Here is a 23,352-nt window from a genome sequence, read left to right as displayed (position 1 = left end):
GAAAATCTTTAGTCACATGCACTTGTCAAAGGAGGGTGACTCAACAAACATGGGGCAATGGTCATAAACTCACGGCCAGTCCAGCCCTAACTTTGACAAATAACTTGCTTACGCATTTTATTGAGACATAATGATGTGCATTGGCAGGATGCAAGAAAAATAAAATGGCATATTTATTTAATAATTTACTTAATGCCATATGTTTTATTGTTCACTAAAACATTTATTCTTCATAAAAGCAATCTGGTATGGTCACTGAAGTTTAAGCACTAAGCCAATCAAATGTAGAGGTGTTTAAAGAACCGTTTCAGTTTATGTGCCATTAGAACTCCGACTTGTCAAATATCAGTAGTTACACAAAATTGAGCCAAACAGTGTAAAGTCCACTAGTAATCCTGAAAACAAACACTGCCACGGCTGGAAATCACTTCTTCAAAGTTTTTATTCACATTTACAAACGATTGAGCGCTTTCTTCCCTTCATTAAGGGATTTCATCAGAATCTACATTCATTCCCAATTTCCCCGTTAAATACTTTATTCAATTAGTGATGTCACTCATTAAAAAATTGATAGGATGTATTTAAAGTGCAAGTACATATTAAAACCATCTTTAAAATCTTTTTGTTAAAAAACATGTTAAATGTAAAAAATACAATTCTCATTTTCATTTAATTATGTAAAACCATGTCATTTCATTTCATAAAGTCCACTTTTTTATTTAATACAGGCTTTATAGAAATAATTTCATTTAAGCCTGGGGTTAGACTTGCTTGTAATTTAATTTACCATTTTGTTTCCCTTTCTTCTATATATGTTATGTAGTCCCCACCCCTCGGATTTCTTAATACTTTCTCTAAAATAATAAAATTGAACTCTTTACAATCTTGAGAATTACCAATATGTCTGTATAGGGCATTGTTAATATTTTTAGTGCTTATCTGGTATGTGTGTTCGGATCTATCTGAGTTCATCGACATTTTAAACAACGAAACTCATTTAACCGACGCCAGAAGATCGACAGTTCACAAACACGACATCGCATACACCCGACACAACATACCAACAAACAAAACACATCCCCTATCCAACACTCACACACACACAACACAAGCACACCAAAATCCTGCAAACACTAACCCATACATACACAACTAACCACAACCCTGACCCAAACCCTAAGGTCCGTCACTATCGCACACTCACCCAACCAGCCTAACCCTAACTCACTTATCCCACCCCTACTACAAAACACCAACATTGCACACTTACCTTACTCACTCACCTAACCTAACTCACTTATCCCCCTACTACAAAACACCAACATTGCACACTTACCGCTCTCACTAACCCTAACTCACTTATCCCACCCCTACCCCTACTAAACACCAGCCCTTACCCCATCACAGCTTCTCAGCGTCGGTGTCTTCCTCCGTCGGTCTTCTGCCTCGTCGATCTTCTGGCGTCGGTGACGTGACTTTCGACATTCTCGTGTCGGTTAATCCATTGTCGGTATTTTAAAGTGTCGATGAACTCAGATAGACCCGTGTGTTCATATATCCTGTCCCTCAGTTTTCTCTCAGTTTTACTTACATAAAAACTGGGACAGGATTTACACATAGCCAAATAAATGACTCCAGTAGTTTGACAATTTCCTTTCTCAGGTTTCACTACATTTTTTAAGTAATTATTAATTTTTATCTTTTCCTCTGTACATATATATTTACACTGTGAGCAGTTCCCACACTTTGTAATGCCATGTCTGTTATTCATCTTTGTGGGCATTTCAAAATTATTTTTTAAATTTGGGCCTACTTTATATACAAAGTTAGGTTTACTTCCTCCTATATTCCAAAGTTTAGGGTTATTTCCCAGAATGGCCCAGTTTTTGTTAATAATTTTCTCTAACTCTTTTGCATTACCACCATATGGAACAATCATAGCTCTTTCATATTTTTTACTTACTGTATCTTTTGTACCTTTTCCTTCATATAAAGCATTGTTGTTCCCTAGTAGTGGCTTGTATTTCTTTCCCCATTCATTCCTAATGTACTCAACATATTCATTTACCACTTTAATTGGGTACCCCCTTTCTTGAAACATAAAAGCTACTTTCCTTAATTACTCTTATAGATCTTCCTGTTTCGAAGTCATTCTTGCTACCCTAATTAATTGTCCTTTGACTATACTGTTCTTCTGTCTGACCGGATGGTCACTAAAGTATTGCAAGTAAGAGTTGCTGAAGGATGGTTTCCTGTATATCTTGGATTTAAAACAATTAGTATCCTTTTCTATGTATGTGTCCAAATAGTTTATTCCTTTTTTATCATACACGTACGTAAGAACCAAAAATGAAGCCCAAACTAGAAACCAACGAAACGATGGTAATGCCAGCCTTAGAAGAAAGAATCCAGTTGTGTAACTTCACAAACGTTTTTTTATTCAATACAAAAATTAAAGCAAGGTGAAAACAGCAACACTTAGCGTCCCACCAAATAGTAGAACTTCCTCAGACAGCAACCTCTTAACTAATTGAATAAATGCAAGCAATTGTAGTTGAACACATAATTTCATTTAAAGTAGACTCTCCTTTGAAAAGCCTGTCAATACATCTCATTTAACCAACTATCATAACTTATTATGAATACATTAATTTAACGCTTGTTTATGAAAATACACAAGTATAAACCCTAATTCATCATCAATAATTAAAAATCCACTTGTAATACATTAAATAAAAACGCTAGTGTATTGCTAAGTATCATAGATATATACATAATAAAATCAGACCATCCAGATTCTTATAACTTGTTTTATAAAAGTTGTGAATAGTTAAGAATCATTAAAACTAATTCAAAAAGATATTTTTGTACTAATAGTCAAGGTTTTAAAACTGCAAAATTACCAATACCCCCCTAATAAAATGTCTCAAGGGAAAACCATATGTTACCAATACTTATTATTAATTTATCAAAATTTAATGTGTTGTTAGGGTAATGTTTTTAGCTACCTCAAGAGGTTTTTTAACTTTAAAATACAGGCAATTGAGTAGGCGTCATTGATGCCTGGGTCTCTGCAAGCCGCAAGACGCAGTTGCCATGCTAATTCCTTTTTTTCCAGTTCTAATTTTAAATAATTCTCATTAACAAATCTATTGGCTTCACTGTGTTTGGCAATCCCATCAATGGCCATAAAAGTATTAGCACAATGCCTGGCCAAGGCATTCTCTTTTTGCAATTGCATATAAATGCTCATAAACTCTATAAAAGACGGACATTGCCTCACATTATATCTAACTGACCTAATAGTAAATGTGCTTGATGTTTCAATTTCCTTACAGTATTTACAAGCCACACCTCTTTGTTCCCCTTTTTCCTTTATGTTAGTAGGTTTTGTTTCAAGAAGCCTTTTCATATTTGTACCCCTTCTGTATGTTATTACTGGATCAAAATTTAAGATTGTAGATACATTTTGTCCACTATTTTACCTATAGTCATAGCCTCTGGACAGTATGTGAACTATTGTGAAATCATTATTAATGTCATCTTTTACTGTAAGCTCCTGTTCCAAGCTAATGTTTATATTCACATGTGTACCCTCACTAAATGTTTCAAGGTTGGTGTTCACCCTACTATCCAACCTGTCTTTCCCATTGTCCAAGAGGGGGACATAAACACCTTTTTTCCTTTTTTCCTTCACTTCTTGGAAAATGTTGTCCAAGAATGACTTAGGGTATGCTCTCTTTAAAAACATCTGATAGAGCAAATTACACTCATCTTCAAACTTTGCAATGTGGTCATCCAACCAATTGGCCTTTGACCACTGCTTTTTTCTGGTGAAGGGGGTGCATACTGGTAAAATGAAGAAAGTTATTTGAATAAGTTACTTTCCTGAAGATTTTTGCTGTATATGATGTTTTGTGTTTCAAAAGTTAATAATATTCTCTTGGAAATTGTGTGTTGAATTAAGAAATTCCACAAATTGTTCTGCTTCTTCCAAATGAAGATGTCGTCAAGAAATCTTCTATATAAACATATTTGTTTAAACCACTGGCTGTTAAAGATCAAGTTATTTTCCCAGTGGGCCAAAACCAAGTTTGCAAAACTAGACCCCACTGGTGACCCCATAGCCACTCCAACTTTTTGCACAAATAACCTATCTTCAAATGACACAAAATTGTTTTTTAAAATAATGTCCAAAAGTTGCTCCATCAATAAACATTCATCAACATTTGCCCCCTTAGATCTAATAAAGTCCACCCCAAATCTTGAGGGATACAGGAGTACAGGTTTATTATGTCCACTGTCAGAAAGTTAGTGGTTACATCAAATTCTATAGTTTGTAACTGCTGTAAGAAAGCCCACGAGTCTTTTAAAATTTGGTCTTCTAATATGACATATTTCTTAAGAAAATTATCCACCAGTTTGGCACATGGATATGATATAGACTGCCTTGCATCAACTAAAGCCCTAAAAGGTGGATTCAGAATGTTTTTATGCAATTTAGGAATCCCAAATATTTTTGGGATTCTTGGGGCTAACAATGTGAGGTATGTGTGTTGTTCTAAGCCCATCTGTGAACAAGTCACTGATGAACATTTTTATTCTACTGTGTGCTTGATTCAATTCATTCCTGCTAATAGGAGCATAAGTGTTACTTTCTAACAGTTTTAACATGGTGTTAGAGTAGTCTTCCTTATAAAAAACCACTAAGCCTCCTCCTTTATCAATAAGTCTAAAAGAGATTTTTCCTCCGGGGACAAATTACAGTGGCCTTTATTAGAGTGTTTCAAGACATCTCTGAATTCATTTTCACATAAAAACTCAAACATGTTCAAGGTGTTATTCTGAGGTGGGTTGAATGTGCTTGCTATTCTTAAGCTGTTTTCATTTTTCAAGTGCTTTCCAAATAGTACATTCAGGTTCAATTTACGCAAAAACAGCTTAAAATCAACCAACAGTTCAGCAATATCACATTTCTTAAAGGGAACAAATGTCAGTCCTTTAGCAAATGTTATATACAGAAAAGTCACCCGCACTATTTTGTAAAATTTCATATAGTTTTACCCCAGTCAATTGTAATTGTTGTTGATTGGTCCCCTGCATCCGATTCGAGGTCCAGTTGTTTTGTGGCACTTGATTCTGAGTTTCATTGTTGTCAGTAAGATACATTTGATTCGAACTTTGGCAGTTTAATTCTCCTTCAAGAGTATCACCCTCATTGTCGAAACCCCCCATGTCTGACTCAACCCCTGCCTCCAAGTTACTTGAATAATTTCTGTTAAACTTTTGGCCACTTTGATCTCTGTATGCACGTACGTAAACTTTAAGAATCCTGTGCTTTCATTGAGATGTTGAACCAAATCTTTAATGCTATTTTCAGGGCCTTTCCATAAAATAAATATGTCATCCAAAAACCTAACATATAGTCTCATATGTTGGAAAAACTCACTTCTAAATACATTTATTTGCTCCCACTGTAAAAGCACCAGATTGGCAAATATAGGGGCACAAGAAGCCCCATAGCAACACCTCTATGTTGCCTGTAATATTCTCCATCAAACATAATGTAGTTGTAATCTAAGACTATTTCCATGAATTCCACTACTAGATCTTTTTTGTCTTTCTCTAATGTGGTATTCTTGTGTAGACAGTCCTTAAAGATTTCTAAGCCTTTGTGTTTGGGAATGGATGTAAATAATTCCACTACGTCAGTGGTTAAGAAAATTACATCATTGTCCCACAGCTCATCTTTAATTCTTCCCAAAAAGTCCCAAGAATCTTTTATTATGTGTTCATTGTTCACGACCTGTTGTTTCAACCATTTGTCTATAGTAGCTCCAAAGGGATATGTTTTTGACCCACGTCCATCTACTATTTGTCTGAAACTTAAATTTTCCAAATCTTTGTGGGTCTTTGGTATCCCAAAAATGGTGGCTACTTTTGGATTTGAAATTTTTGATATTTATATGTCTCTCCTGTAATTCTTTCCTCTAAAAGATAATCTTCCAAATAATAGTCTATTCTTTTATAACTAATATTTATCTCATTAAGTGAAGCAGGTTGATATGTTTCTAGGTCATTGAGCATTTCAAAGATTTTTTGGGAATATTCCAGTGTGTCATAGAAAACCATCCCACCCCCTTTGTCGGGTCGCATAACTCTTATAGTTCTGTCATTTTTTAACATTTGCAAGACTTCATTTTCTTTGTAACTAAGATTTTTATTTTTAACAGTATGCTGCTCCTTACTTTTCAGTTTGTAAATATCTTCCATAATAGCCTTTTCTAGGACATTTAAAGTAGGGTCTAAAGGTGGATTGTATACACTTTTGTTTCTAAATTCCATATTATTATTTCTCCTTTCAGATTTAGCTGTATCATGAAACATATAGGCCAAATTCAACTTCCTCAAAAACATTTTTAACTCTATAATAGTGTCAGCGTAGTCAAAGTGCTTTGCAGGGACAAATTTTAAACCTTTCATACGCAATTCAAAATGTTCTGTTGTTAAATCTGCCCCTGCATAGTTGTAAATATGATATCCTTTCAAAGTATTAACTACTCCATTTTCCACTATTTTTTCCACCTTCTCTATTTCTTGTTCTTGTTCCTTCTGTTCCATCCTGTTGTCCATTGCCCTCTTTCTTCTTCCAGCCCTACATCCCATTCTTGATTGTACTGAAAAGGTTGATATTCATATATATCTTTATTACACTGTTCATTACTGTAATGCTTTCCTTTAATTTCTGATCTTTGTGTTTTTCTTTGTCCATTAAAATTCTTGTCCATAATGTATCTATTGTTTTTCACTGTTTTATCCTTCTTTATCACATATGCCCTATTCTCCCTATATTCATCCAAATCTCTCTTCATTTTTTTACATTTTGTTTCAAATATTTTATTACATTTAAAATCTATGTTATCTAATTTCCTATAGTACATACCTTCATATTCTGAAAATAGAAGGTCATTTTTAATTCTCCCATCTAAAATTTCTGTTCTCCTATCAGCTTACCTAACTTCTTGTCATTGTTTTGTATTATTTTCCCAATTAACTCCATACCATACATATCAAACATTTCTGTAAATTCTGCTATCAAATTCTCATCATAATCCAACCCAAAAGGAAATTTATAAACTCTAAGACCCTTAGGTATTATCTTTTTCAACATACATTCAGATAAATATCCGTTTTCGACCTGCAATTTCTTAATAAGAAACATTTTCGATTCAAACATAAAAATCATGTCCTTCACTGTACCATCGTACATATTCTGTTTGTCATTTGTGTTCTTATTAGTTTTGTCTAACAGTACATTATCTGAAAATACATATTGCTTTGATAACAAATAGTCAAAACCTTTGCAATGTCCTGTGTTTTGTTTTTGGACCATATGGTTTAGACTATTACTCACATGTCTCTGGGTTGGATTTCTGTGTTCTGTCCTACATCCCATATTCCGCTCTTCATTCACACTGTTTATACTACCATTACTTCCATTTTCAGTATGTCTATTCTTTAAACTTCTTTCTTTCAGTCTCGCCCCCATTCTCACGGTTTCAAATGACTTGTCAGCACTTACTGGCATGTTTTCTAGGTGCAGAACACTGTCGTTTCCATTCTCATAGGCGTTCGCCTCACCCATGCCATTAATTCCTTTAGTCCTTGTGCTTCTGCTCTTGTTTATTGTAACGTCACTTAAAGGCGACTTTAAATACATCCTATCAATTTTTTAATGAGTGACATCACTAATTGAATAAAGTATTTAATGGGGAAATGGGGAATGAATGTAGATTCTGATGAAATCCTTTAATGAAGGGAAGAAAGCGCTCAATCGTTTGTAAATGTGAATAAATATCAGTAGTTATTTAGAGGTGGCAAACAGCATTGTTTTAGTTTTATTTAAACTGATTATCAATCATTTTATTTGAAGACAGTTTTCTTCTGTTTTAAATTAATTTTGTAACAGGTTTCTGACAATGAGTTGAGAGGAAGTATAATGGCTGATCACTATGTTTATTTACAAAATAAATTTTATGTCAAACAAATCATGAGAGATTTAAATAATAAAAAGTGAGAACAGTAGACATCCATGTGCCACACCTATAGATATTATTTATTTATTATCATTTGTTTACCAAGAAAGTCCGACTTGGAACGAGCCAATTTTCAGCGGAGGCCTGGTGAAAAATGCTCCAAATGCATGTCTTTGTAACATAGGAGGAAACTGGAACAGCTGGAAGAAGCCTACGTGAATGCAGGGAAGACATGCAGACTCCATACAGAAGACATCCCAGCCAAAAATTGAACCGGAGAACCTCTTGTTGTGAGGCAAACCGCTAAACCACTGCACTGTCTGTCATATTAATCATTAAAGGAATGCATTTAATACTGTGACTTGCGTGATTACATGGTTTTCCTCTTACATACTGCAGCACAGCTTATCTTAGGTGATTAGATGAAGAATTGCCACATTTGCCAAAACTAGGCACAAATCCATCATGGATATACAATGAAGTCTGAGTTAGCTCTTCATCTCAAAATGCACTGCTGAAAAAGAAGATGAAAATACAATGGAATCAGAATATAATTAGTACCAGACCATCAACTAGGCTGTTTCCCAGCATGGGCTTGTATGCTGAAGGGCCTGCTGCATACGAACAGACCACCTGAAGATAGACTTCCTATAAGTAACTCATTTCCTGTACCTGCACAAAGGGGACCTCTGGCCAAAACCAGGGATATAAATGAGTAGCTGCATATCAGTATTGGTGTGCATTAGAAGGGAGGTGAATGCATTCATTGGTGCACATGTTTCTGTCGGTTAAGGTTAAACACCTTTCAAAGATATGCTGGAGTTTGGCTGCTTGCATCCTTCCTGACTATCCATACTACTGGTGTGCACATACTAGGGATTTCCATTTCTCATCAGTCTGTCTCTGGCTAATCTTAGTAAGATACAAAGTACAGGACTTAGCAGGGAGTAGTAGGATCAGTGCTGAACTGATGGTCATATGGAGGCAGTGGAAGTTATACAGAGGAGCAAAGTGCATGATAAGCAAATGTCTGAATCCACTTTCATTAACAAAGTAGTATAAATTGTTGCTTAAACTGAAGAGGGACAGAACAGCACAGTGGTAGCATTAGTACAACCCAAGTTATCAGTCAGGTCTTAAATGCCTGTACTAAATTAGTGCTACAGAAAACCACCTGGATATTAATATGTAAGAGGCATATTATTTTTTCCCCACTGAGAAAATAGTGAACATTATTTGCCCATTTCATTACCTAGAATTATGATTAAAATAGTTAAATCTCTTATAGGTAAATACCAGAACAACGGAAGGACTATTTTAAGTATTGCCAATAACAGAAGGTCTAAATCAAACCATGTACTTTGCATTTATAAGGTAAAAACCTTAACCATTACACCAAACCCTGATATACAAATGTATAGTGTATGGATAACAATCTTAGCCACCTTCCTAAGATCCATATGAAAAACTGTTACCTGTAGTGAATAAAATAACTATATGACTCTAAATAACTACAGTACACTGCAATCATTTCAAAGACAAGTTCACAGTTATATACTAAGCTAGTGAACACCAGCAATCCAACTTAGTTGTGTCCCCATGTATAGGTTCATAGGTTCATAGGTGTGTACTAGGCTAAATGGCCCTGGAGCCTTTATATACCTACCTCACAGGATTACCCTGGCATCATGCCTCCCATCCTTAGTTCCCAGTGCCTTTGTCAAGAAGAGCCACTGGATTCATCCCCGGACTGAATTTTCTATTTCCCATCCACTCATCAAGATTTCTCTTGAAGAAGGCCAGTGAGGTGCTCTGTTTGACATGTATGGAAAGTCTATTCCATAGGTGAGTTGTGAACCTGTCCCTCCAGCACATTCTGTTGATTGCAGCAATGAGGCTGAGGTCTCTGGAGCATGTGGTGCAGAGAGATTTGGATTTCTTTAGATGTAGCATTTGTAACAGAGCTGGGTCAGACATGGCTTTGTAAGTCAAGTAGAGATCACTTCTAGGTAGGGGATATGAGACAGAGAATAGTTGGAATTTTTTGAGTCTGTCCATATAGGAGAAGTGTTTAAGGCCTAGGATCCTCTTTGTGAGGTACTTTTGTGGCCTCTCCAGTTGTTGCAAATGTCTAGTGAGGTACATGCCAAATGGGGCATTGGACTCGAAAATAATCAGGCTTGCCAAGTCTCAAACCCAGGGCCCCGTACACCATAGTCAGAGCAATGTACCACTACACCATTTGGGTTGTGTACCTTGTGATCAGCCACAACCCCTTAGTTTTGACCTGAGCTTTTGAGAAGTATATACTAAACAGTAGGGGCTCCAGCACCGACCTCTGTAGCACCTCACTAGTAACAGGTCTGATGGTTGATGTGGAGTCACCCACTTTGATAGTGTGTGTCTAGTCTGTGAGCCAGTTGGCAACCCATCTTACATCAAAGGGGTTTACATTCATAGGTTGTATGTATATATCGTGGGCACTTATTAGGAGGGTGTATGTATGTATGTGAAGTTTCAAGAGATCATGTGGGGGGGATAGTTTGGGCATTACTGTCTGCCTTTGTCTGTTAGAGATGGGGGGGGGAGAATTTCCAATGACACCATTTCTAATACTATTATAAATGCTTCTGTATTGCAAACAGCTTATTTACTAACTTCACAAGAGGAATATAACCATGATGTGATAATTATAAATGCAAATAATCCCTTGAATGACTAAATCAAAAACATATAAATGCATGACACCAACAAAATTAAACATTTATGGTATCAGGAAAACAGTAGGTGCACTTCTGTGCAATTCTCTCTCTTTAATTGATTGTTCTCAATGTTTATGTTTATGCATAGTGCTAAGAAAAAGGCCAAATATTTTATTATTACATGGTAGTAACTTTGTAGATCACAAACATCAGTTAAATGGGTCACTTGGGAACCTTTTTTATACAAAGCACAGAGTCTGCAAAAAAAAAAAGGATTATTGGTTAAAAAAATAAATATAATCTATGTGTCAGTGTTGGCCAAATGACAAATATGTGTATTCAAGACACATGCACACACAAAAATGTAACAAACATAAAGGAATACAGACCTTCCTTTCTTAGATATGTAAACTCCTTATGTACACAGACAGAAACATTCACGCATCTAGGCCTTGGCAGATCACCCATAAGACCTTAAAGTATACAAGTGAATATCTCTAAGAACTGTCTAGACAGGTTAACAACTATGGTAGCAAGTCAAATGCACATAATTTAGTTAATACATATGTATGCCTCATCTGCTTAGGCAATCTTCTCCAGAGTATAAAATGACCAGATAATAATTAAACAAATCTCTCTAAAAGTTAGAAGGACCAGCATGCAATGTCATTTTTTTTAAATTAGTTCTTCCACTGAAAGCCCTTTTTCATATGCCACTCAGAAACAGTCTGGGTGAAAGCTGGAATATAAAATATGACAACTGGGCAGTTATGTAGGAGATAAAAGAATATAAATATGTGAGAAATTAAATTCAAAATTCATGATGACCTAAGGAGTGAAGCTTGATCTCTTTATCTGTATACACCTATTAATACATTTGGCAATTATCATATAGGCAGACATTTATATAAAGTAGATATTCTCTCAGACTCAATTAATACATAAACAGTATAACAAATAAGCTGAAATGGTATAACAAAACATATATAAAGCAAGGTTCCTCTATGTAAATGCTAATTCTTACAAAAGTACTTAAAATATCGCTGGTTCATATGGAGCTACTTTGTTGCTAGCTGAGAGAGCAAGACCGTAACAAAAAGTATTATGAAATCATACTGTTTCACACAGATCTGAAGGTAAGTATCAGGTTTTGATGTCAGCAGTATGTAGCAGTTTAAGCAGCTTCACATGCTAGACTGTTTACCTGTATTGCAAGATGCATACAGGGGGATAAGACACAGATTTAATACACCTGAACAGTGAGTTCTAGTGAAAGTTTATAAGAAATGCAAGACTTCCAGCATCATTTAGTCACTCTGAAATTCATACATCTTGTATACGTTGTGATTCAATGCAGGTGTATTAATTCTGGCCTATGAAAATGAGTAGCTCAAATCTAGTTAAAATAGAGATTAATGGCTCTACTTCCTGATGAGCTCAGACAATCTCCAGGTACATCAATCAATGTAATGACGAACAGTAAGGCTTCTTCTAAACCCTTTCAGACTTTGTCCACATTGTCATGAGGAGCAAAGATGGCTGCTGTGATCTGTATAATAAATAGAATCATGGGTTTCAAAGCTTTCCTATGGCCTCTTGCCAAAACTAGGAAATACAAGTATATTTAAGACTAAACCATGTGGTACTCCAGCATGCTGAATTTGTAACAGGAAGGCATGTAATTCCTGTTCCACTGGGAGTGATTTTTGGCTGAGAAAGTTACAGAACCAATGTAGACCGAATTATGTTGTCTGTCTTTCGGCTTTTTCCCGGTAAGGGGTCGCCACAGTGGAACTCCGGTCCGCTAACGATTAGCAGTAGATTTTTACAAAACGCCAAGGTGCCAGCTCGATGCCCAATCTTCAACGAAGGCACTCCCATGTATGCACGCATGTCTTTCGTATGCTACCCAACCGTGGGGAGGACATGCAGACTCCACACAGAAGGCACTCCCAAGCCAAGCCGAGAATCGAACGGGTAAACCGAATTATATATTATTTTATTAATTAAGATCACTGAATGCTTTTGAAAATCTATAAACAGTGGGGTCCACATAAAAATCTTTATCTCAGCTGAAAAAAAAATGTGCACTTAACTCAGAAGGGAAGAGTTCACTACAAGTCTTTCCTGAAATTAAATCTCCTAGGATAGAGTATTGTTAGGATCATCTGATAACCCTTGATGTATCAGTTTTGCAAGTACCATAAGTAAGGTGCTAAGCAGAACAGTGGGTCAGTAACTGGCAATTTAACTTTGATCCATCTCTGGTCAGTCTAGATCCATCTCTGGTCAGTCTAAATTTGGCAAAAGATCTTCCACCTTAGCTCATTCACCTTTCCTTTATATCTCCTGTCTTCACTCCTGTCTTTTTTGTATAAGTTGGTATCTTACAGAATGCTTACGTTTAACACTCTTTACTGTGTACAGACTGCAATAGTGTGCACATAATATATATAGATAACAGCTGTTATATACTGTGTTAATGCTAATAAATACTGATTAGTGCTCTTTTTTTCAAAATGTATTTGTATAAAAATCAGTTTTTGTTATCATTTCTTTATTTCCAAGCCAAAGCTGAAATTGGTCCTTTGTTATCAGCATCTTCCCAGTATTAAAAAATAAAAAACGACATACATCCTAAGTAGACTTCCATAGCAGAAGTATTCAAAACTGTAATTAAAAAGACCAAGGTTACTGATACTGCTACATACCACGCTGTAAACTGGACGGTTCTGGATACCAATAGTCAACAGATGGAATATTCTAGTTTAACATTTCTTCAGAAGTATGTCTGCTACCTTAGAGTTACTTGGATAAAGCTACAGTGGTAGCAGATACTTAACTTTTTGTCAAAGGAAACTAGGTCACTGCATACAGAAAGAAAGGCTGACAAAAATATTTGCTAACTTCTACAGCTACAGCATCCTGGTTTTGTCAAAAAAGACATTTTTTTCTTGTTTGTTTTTCTGTAATAAAATATAGTTTAGTAACAAGATTGTCAGAACATGAACACACAACTATCAAAAACAATTTCAAGAAAGGGTTCTGTGGCAGGAAATTTAAAATATTTTTGGCAAAAACCATACGGATCAAAAGAAATGGAACCAAAGCAGTTTCAAAACTGGACCTTGTCAATTCAGGGTAGTTCTGACACCTCCCTTGCAGAGGACTTTGCCCTGAAACTTAATGTATTCAACTCTGAAATCTATGCGCCTTCAGTGAAAAACAAACCTTGGCTGTAGTGATCTTAACAGAGGCAGGCACATCTGGGCCAAATGCAAATCGTTGAGTACTTGGCCTTCTCATTTCTAACTGGGACTCTCAAAAGTACTGTTCCCTTAAAAGAAGATAGTACAGAATGCAAAATAACATCCAGTTTTATGCAGAGGGAAACCAACATTGCATGCACGCCTAACAAATATAATCATCTCCAAGGTTGCAACAATGAATTAATGGTAACACCAAAGTGAAAATAATTCTCACAACTGATGCTGTCAGTATCCTAAATAATATCTGAAGAATGAGAACTGAGCAAAAACTAAATACTTTTATAGTGTCTTTACTAAGTATGACCACCACCAAAACCAAACCATGTATTACCCCCAAAATGTTTGTCAATGCATAGAGGAAACAGCAAGATTGTTCATTTTAAATACAAAATGAAGTGAACCACATGATTTGAATTAACAAATCAGCATATGTAGAAACCAAAATTCAAACTATTGATTCACAAGTGCATTAACTGCTGTTAAACAGATATAATAATGAAGTATAAGGAAAATACATATGAAAGAAATATATGATCAAGGATATCAAGAAAAACTTTGGTGTAGGTTTATTTTTTATTGTATTCTCTTAAAATAATATAGATTACTAAATAGTGTATTAAATGTGGATATAGGACATCATTTTGGGTTATCCATGAAACCTTTATAAGTTATTAATAAACTCTTAATTTCTCTATACATATATATTAATTATTAGTGGATTCTTTGCAGTATATTACTGAGATAACGTCTAATATACTCATCATTTGAGCTCATGTCTCACAGCACCCATGTCCCTTGGTAATATCTGTAACATGTTTCTTGTGACTTACTGCCAACATATACATGTATAGATACTTCTTCTACTTCTACTTTCGGCTTTTCCCGGTTAGGGGTCGCCACAGCGGATCACCTGTCCGCTCATACATACATACATTTATAACATACATATCTATATATACAGATACCATACACACACACACACACACACACACACACACACACACACACACACACACACACACACACACTCACATGTATGCAATAAGGAACATGAGAGTGCTCATGGTACAGATATTCAGACACCCTAGCAATGTTGTGAGGCATGAGCCTGAAGACCTTCACTAGCAAAGTGCTTCTCATACTTGTATATGGTTTTCCAGGTAAAACAATCTTAAAAAATATTAATAATTCTGATAGCAACTCCAAGAATGGAAAGACATACATATGGAAGCATTAATGCACCCCCTGCTATTATTTAAGTGATGCTGACTTTATTTAATTGGATTTATATGACAAGTTTATGTTTTTATCTATTTAAATATACGTTTGCTTTTATACAGTAATTTTACTTTTGTGCACTGTATCTTTAAGTTTACCTCTTTGGTCAATGGCTGGCAGAGTCTTTTTACTATTGTGTGTATGTGTGTGTGATTTGAGTCACAGTGCAGCGCTGCTTTTTCTGTTGCTGTGGGGAATGTTTTTGCATGATGTCATTTACTGCCTATCTATTTCTACACTTCTTCATTTCCTATTTGTGGTATTAATGCTTTCACTTCCATCAGGAGGTCATTTTTTATTTTACTTTTTTTGATATATTTTACTCTTCCTGATCATGTAATGTAGTTAAATTTGAGAATGTAGTGCTCTCTTTACTCTAAAGAGTGTTTCATTTGTGTTGCAATTCTGACTCCTCTTTTATTTTCTTTTAATTTATTAATTAAATTGATTTACTGGATTATTTCTTCTTGTTTTTGAAGTACTTATGGGTATTATAGTTTCTCATGCTAAATTTCAGGATGGTGTTAGTTTGCTGGATTTTGAAGTCTGTGAGGGAGTAGGGAATCTGTGACTGAATATGAGGTCCAAGTGGCCTGCGCTAGCTTTTCTCCATGTTCACAACACATTTGATAAACAAGAAACTAGCCATCTGATTGGTGTGTGTGTGTGTGTGTGTGTGTGTGTGTGTGTGTGTGTGTGTGTGTGTGTGTGTGTGTGTGTGTCTGTATGTTCATAGACATACGCACACACATATATATAATATATATGTGTGTGTATGTCTATGCACAAACACACACACACACACACATATATATATATATATATATATATATATATATATATATATATATATATATATTACACACATACATACATGCACACGCACACACGCATACACACACACACATATACATACATATATATATATATATATATATATACATACATATAAATAACATGTGTCTTTAAGTGTATAATGTGGCCCCCATACTGAGAAACCAAAACTTGGTCTGAGATCCAAAAAAAAAAAAATCTGAATGTCCATTTCTGTTTGAGATTTGTAGGGGACAGCCCTGACAAAATGAGATATTGATGAGCTGGCCTTTGATATTTAAGATCAAGTCTGTATACATATATATGTATATATTTACACACACTCACACACCCATACCCACACACACACACACACACACACACACACACACACACACACACACACACACAACATGTACATATAGACAAGTATTCGTGTTCATGTGTGCGTGTTTGTGTGTGTATATGAGTATAAGAAAATATTTATGACTGGATGTACAGATCAGTTTCTTAGCCATGAATGTTTAGCATCTTTATTTTCATAGCATCAGAGCATGAGTAGCCAATAAGGACAATTTCTATAGAACTAGTTCATGCAGACCTTTCAGCTCTCATAAATGACAAGGAATCATTCATTTTAGTTCTCAAAAATACTCCGTATAGCAAAAATAAATTTTCATAATATATAACAGAAATGAAAGCATGCATCCACAATGATATATTTTGCTCTTTAGCAAGCAGACATAGTAAACATAAAACATCGTCTTAAATAATCTAGTAACCTGACTGGCAATCGGCATTCTTTTACTATGCCTTAGCATTCAGCGAGTAGAAGCAACAAAACACGTGCACCTATTTATATCTCTAAATCAAAGTGCTAATTGCAGTTATTCACAGTGCCGCAATTTTCTTATCCACTAAATGGTTGGCTGTAAAAGTAAAATATTCAGGACTCAATACTTCTGTATTTAAATAACTATACTCCTTGACACAGCCATCTTGCAATGCAAATATAGCATGTTATGCTACAATAACCACTCTTGATTACTATGGACAGAACACCTGAAATGTGTTCCCTGCTGCTGACTCTACACATAGTACTGAATTTGTGGCACAACATTCCATTTAACACAGACATGGATCATTGCTGTTGTTGTTGTTAGATGTAAACCACATTAACGTCATGCATCTTAAAATCACTGCTGAATACTGACAAGTCTCTTACCAGTGGCTGGACCAGAAATTTACAAAACAAGTGGTGCACCTAGCCTGATAAATCATTTGTATGTGTGTTAGAGGAACCTCTGTTTCCCGGGCAGAAGGATGTCACTGTAAAAGGGAGTAGATGAATAACCCCGTGCCTCTCCTTGGATCCACTGCTGATAATTCTGTGATAACACCATGCTGCAGTCTTAATCCTCTAATATAATGGGCACTGTCATCCGCAAGGTAATCTAGTGAATGACAAATAAAGAAAGAACAGCTTTGACAGTTTTTGATATTAATAGTTGTTTTTACTGACCCCAGCATTCCTTGCTTCACAGCAAATTAAGCTGCAGCTTTCACGGTGAGCAAGCTTATAACAGCATGCTGTTTACTGTGAGTTACAGCAGATTGAGACAAATTTGATGACACTGATGTCATATGCCTAATATAAAGGAAAATATTAAAATAACGCTTATCAAACAATTACAGTTTGAGCAGTGTGTAGCAAATATGACTTTGAGAGTGAAGTATTATGTAATATAATATCTTGTTGGTGCAGTGTTGCCCAGTACTGCCCACCCTCTGGGGTATTATTACTTGTCTTTGCTGCCTGAGCTGTTTCTGTAATGTATTGCTCTAGTGCAATAACAGACTCAGAAATAATTGTGTCACTTATTTTTTTTATCATTGGTATTACACATCCTCTTGCACCTTTTGGCATACCTCTTAACTTATTTATTTTATTTATTTATTTTATTTTTGTCAGCCGGGAAGGTCCGACTGGACGAAGTCGATTTTCAGCAGAGGCCCGGGGAGAAAAGCTCCACTTACATCAAAAAATAGCAAATTGCAACAGTACTTACATCCAAAATGGCACATTACAGCAATACTAATATTATACAAAGTGTAGAAAAGCATTGTTCTACTAGTAGTTACTATTTAGAGAAAGATGGAAGACAATACAGGCTATTCAAATTTGCATTGTTCTGCTAGCAGTATCTTGTAAGAGACGGAGAAGCAGTACAAACAATGCAAATAGCACATACAGCAATAGTTATATCAAAAAATGGCACATTACGTCCATCCTAATATTATACATTTGCATTTCTTCTACTAGTAGTGTCTAGTGAGAGATGGAAGGCAATATAGACTATTCAAGTTAGCAAATATTTACATATGTACATTCTGTTTGTAGTAAGAAACAGACAGAGATTACATCAAGTATAACTCTACTTTGTCAGGGGATCATATTTGGAAGAACCATGCTTACTTGGCATAACAAGAGAGGTAGAGATAGTGCAGAGATAGCATAGTTTAGGACTGTCTGACACATGGACAGAGCCAGAAGCTTATGAGATGGGCCTTAAGGGTGTTTTTGAATTGAGTGGTATTTGTTGCAGCAGTCACGGATGTGGGGAGATTATTCCAAGTTTTAGCTATAATGTGTGAGAATAGGGCTTTGCCAGCTGTGTTGTTAGCTGAGGTAGTAGTGAGGAGTGATTTATTGGAGTGGGCGATTCGGACTGCAGTTGGTCAATAGTTGCTTTATTGCAGGAGTCTTGTCAGGTTGTTTTAGGTTGTTGTAGGCAATGACAACCTGGTGATAGAGTAGTAACTGTGGAAGTTCAAGCCACTGGAGTTTCCTAAGAGGTATGCAGTGATGGGTTCTGAAAGGGGAATTTGTAGCAAACTTGGCAATTTTGTTATAGCAGGAGTCAATTTGTCTAGATCAGGTTTCCTGACATAAGTGAGGATTGGGGCTGCATACATTAGTGTAGAAAGAAGGTGGGTTTCAGCTAGGGTAAGATAAAAAGTGTTTTTGTCTATATATATATGTATGTATATAAACTTATACGTGCTATCTGGTTGATTGTATTTCTGTAATGCATATTCAAACATTCCAAATAATTTAGTGGAGTGGTAGAGCATGCCTTCATAATATATGCTGCCCAGTAGTCTATATGCAATATAAACAGTGCAATACTTCATTCATCAGGCTTTGTTTGATTGCCACACACTATTCCATGTATCCTGGTAAAGAAAGTTAGCAAGGCTTCTGGTGAATAGAAAAGCCTCTTAAACTGTTATCTTTTACAGAATGAAAGGAACAGCCTTACACAGTTTGTTAATGTCCTAACTTCAAAATGATAACATATTTAAGAACAGTTCATTTTCCTTACATTGGTTGAATAGTAGACCACGGAAGTGTATTTTTAATATCTAGTCACAATAAAAAAAAATACGTTTTTACACACATGAAGACTTCAGTTTTCATTATTCCGACAGCCAGAAAGGATAACCCTGCCCACAAAAAACGAACTCACAACTGATATTTACATACGTAGCCAACTTATATGTCAAGATGTACACCATATGTACTGATCCAGTTTAGTCATTTTGTAGAAGCTGTGGAAGGACTATTTTCGTTTGTACACACACACACACACACACACACACACACACACACACACACACACACACACACACACACACACACACACACACACACACACGGGATCGGCAAAGTCCTTTCCTCGGTTAAGAATGACGCAATGCAATTCTGCCAGGCAGTTCTTCAGACCATCCATGCCTAGCTAACTTCGCACAGCTATGTTGTTGCCAACTTCACTTCCCCAATTAGAGAACATATGTCCTCTCTGCTGCAAAAATTCAAATAAGGAAGAACAAACTGAGCGGGAAATAATCCTTACCGAATGATACAACATAATATCAAATCCGGCACAAAGTGCATTCATTCTGTAAAATAAAAATGTTTTATTACCCACGTTATGTGTCCCTGTCCATAGAGCAGAATCTTTTAGTATGAATCATTCTGTCAAACTTGGAGGTCAAAGGGGCGTCACACATGTTCCTCATAACTGTCATACATGGCGAGGTACTTACGGCACTCATTTCAGCTCTTTTACTACATGAATCAGGCAATAATCAATGGCATTTAAAACATAATTTCATTATTATTAAGCAATGCCAGTTATTCTAAAAGAATACACATTAAACATTGTTTCTATAGGATAATGCGTGTCCCACATTTACTCAGTTGCCACGTATTTTTATGTAAAACGACTGAGAGGTGGCACAGGGCACAGTATTTACCACCAGGTAATGTTGCTTGCATTCAGTTAAGTGACATCTTACACTCCCATTACCTCACACGGTGCACACTACTAAACCTCAATATTAAACGGCAAGATGACTTTGGCATAGGGTGGTATAATTTAAAACAATTGGTTTGTGATAGAGTTGCAGCCCTCCCAGTATTTCTGCATGCAGCATAAAGACATCTATTGTGCTCTTCCTCTGAGTTTTTGTGCCTGTCCGTCACTTTTTATTATATAAACCTAGCCTATACCAGCCTTAGGAGTGGACATCCTGGTGTACTGCTATTACAATGATGCAGCAAACGGTAAGGTCTTGTTAGTAGAGATGCGCACTCACCCACCCACCACAGATCAAAGCAGTTCTTAATTGTATTTAAAGCAAAGACAGGGGGTGGATCACTCAAGACTATGAATTCCCTTCGTCTACCTAATAATCGATGTCATTGTTCATCTTGGATAGCATGCTGGGATGTGTACACACTACTGGGTGTAGTACGCAATTAGACTGTCCCATCACGGGATCTGACTGCATGCAGTCATTTTTTATTTTCATTTCATAATTGATTGGGGGGGGGGGGGTCTGAAACGTGTAACACCACCCTATAAAATTACTTTGGCTGTAATATGCATATACTGATAATAACAGACCGGAGTAGTGCACCTTGCCTTTACACAATAAATAATAACAAGAGGAGCTCATCTGCAGACAGTGCCGTGTTTATGCATTGTGCTGGAACGAGCTCTTGTCTACTTAATTCACGGGCTGGGAAGGCAGTAACCTGATATTATCATTTATAAACTATCAAGTCATTTCCATTACTGTACTACTGACGGTCTAATGGGTCCAAATCACAGCCTTCCACAGGTCACTCCTGCTCATTATTCAGAGTTGTAAAACATGTAAAGTAATTAAGAAATACACTCATTCTTAGTATCTGCTACCTTTTTGCTTTCCGATAATCCAGGAATGTTGGACTCCCCGTGCAAAGAAGAAGAACGACTCTGTCCCAAATTATCTTGCTGAGGCGACATAGCTTCCATCAAGATCGCCTGTGCAGATAAATAATTCACATATTTCGAGATACACCAATGGATTAAATAGATATCTATCCCTCAAACTTTTCAAAACATCATCCACAACTTATGCATGATGCGAGCCAGTTTAATGCATGAAGAAGCTGCGTACCTAATGGGCTGAGACATCAGCATGTACTCGTACCTGAGGGGAGCCGCTTTGCATTTACATTTGACTTACTCTGGCTGCCTCTTTCTGCTATATAACCTCAGATGGAGTTTGAGACTGAAAGCGTCATCATTCCTTGTAATGCACATGATGAGCATCACCTCCTCCACTCACTTCTAGGATTCCTCTGGGTCCTAATAGCGAGCGTTACCGGTTTTCAGACTTGTAGAGGATGATCTCGATTAGCAGTGATGCACCTTTCCTTTTTACCAATGCACAGTTTACCCCAGAATTAAAAAAAAATGTCGTTATTCCTGAGAATTATGAACTGTAGCCGCCAGTGTAAAAAACTGCATTGTACGTGAATTTGTATAAAAAAAAGAAAAAAAGGAAAAAGAACTGCACTGTTCAAGTGATTGTCTTTGAAATAGATTTAGGATAGAAATAAACAAGGTCAGACTTTCCCAATACCTGCGCAACACACATTGGAGGAAAAATAACAGAGGCATGTATTTGTTACGTCAACTAAACATTATTTATTTATTTATTACCTTTTTTGGCCTGGAAAATCGGACAGGGAAGGGCTGAGGTCTTGAGAGAAAAGATTCACAAGATTACATGAATAGATATTTAATAAAAACAATTACAGCAGAATTTAAAATAGGTTCAGTGATAACTTCCTATACAAGTATACATAATTACAACAGTTATGCAATTCTGTATCGTGAAGTAGCAACAAATTTGAAAACTGTTAAATTGAAAAAAATATTGGTGTTAATGGTAATATTAAGGATGTGAGGAAGATAAGTTAGGGAGAGAGACCAGAGGATGAACAGAGAAGTCAGAGGAAAAGAAGTGGGAAGTGGTTTACTGGATGAAGAACTTGTAACAGCTAGATGATGGGTTGTAAAAAAGTATCGGGATGCATATAATGGTAATATAGGTGGAGGTAGAAAGAGCATTGGATAGAAAGGAGGTTTGAGTTCATGTAATGGAAACATTGGGGGAAAGACTCCCGAATATGCTGTATGAGAAGAGACAAGATAGGCTTAGCTACTGTTTGAGCAAGGTGTTGAAGCGGATTACCCATTCTATCTATTATGAGTTGGAATAATGTTCCATAATTTTGACACATAGTGGAAGTACATGGAATTTCCAGCAGTGTTGTGAATGAGTTTATTGCATTCTGTTTTAACAGCATATTAAAACTTCAAAAGAGACCACAGCTCTCTCTGTTCTGAGTCAGTCTTTCTAGTTGCCCGCCTCTTATGTTAATCTGACCATATATCTCATTTCTCTCTACTTTCACTGGCTTATGTGAGTAATCACAAAATCATCATTTTTGAAATCCCACCCCTTCAATTATTTAAATTTATTGGCCATCCTACAGTATTTCATAGTACCAAATTACAAAAGTGACCACCCCTTTCAATCCATCTTGATGTTTTAAAAATAGTAACTCTCCACTAAACCTCAACTTTTAAATAGGTAAAACTCAAGTTACCCTACTTCTAACTTCTTTCTCTAGTGCACACTGCAGAGTGCATTCTTTTCAATCTTACCTTTAAGCATCCCTGTGACTAGCACTTTCTCTAATACCTGCTGGAAAGCACTAGGAAGCCTTAAACTCATACAAACACTGAACTCTCCTTGTTAATAAGGAGGAATTAATAGTAGGCACTAAACAAAAAAAGCCCCAAACCAGGCATGTCCAAGGGTCAGCTTCGGTGATTTCTCCTGTCCACC

At 36.2% G+C, this 23,352-nt stretch overlaps 1 protein-coding gene across 1 annotated transcript in view; it reads right to left on the bottom strand.

Moving 5' to 3' along the window:
- Window positions 1–21,713, bottom strand: part of ARHGAP20 (Rho GTPase activating protein 20) — a 781,419-nt gene extending 759,706 nt beyond the window's left edge. Inside the window, exon 1 of the mRNA XM_044072727.1 lies at window positions 21,366–21,713. Within this exon, the coding sequence (XP_043928662.1) occupies window positions 21,366–21,464 (99 nt within the window). The 5' untranslated portion in view covers window positions 21,465–21,713. The remainder of the gene's footprint in view (window positions 1–21,365) is intronic.
- Window positions 21,714–23,352: the final 1,639 nt, after the last annotated feature.

This window comes from Protopterus annectens, chromosome 5.part0 (assembly GCF_019279795.1).
Source record: "Protopterus annectens isolate FY-2018-M chromosome 5.part0, PAN1.0, whole genome shotgun sequence".
NCBI classification, from domain to species: Eukaryota; Metazoa; Chordata; order Ceratodontiformes; family Protopteridae; genus Protopterus; species Protopterus annectens.
The sequence above is the reverse complement of the archived record's forward strand: the minus strand, read 5'-3'. Positions and strand labels throughout refer to the sequence as shown.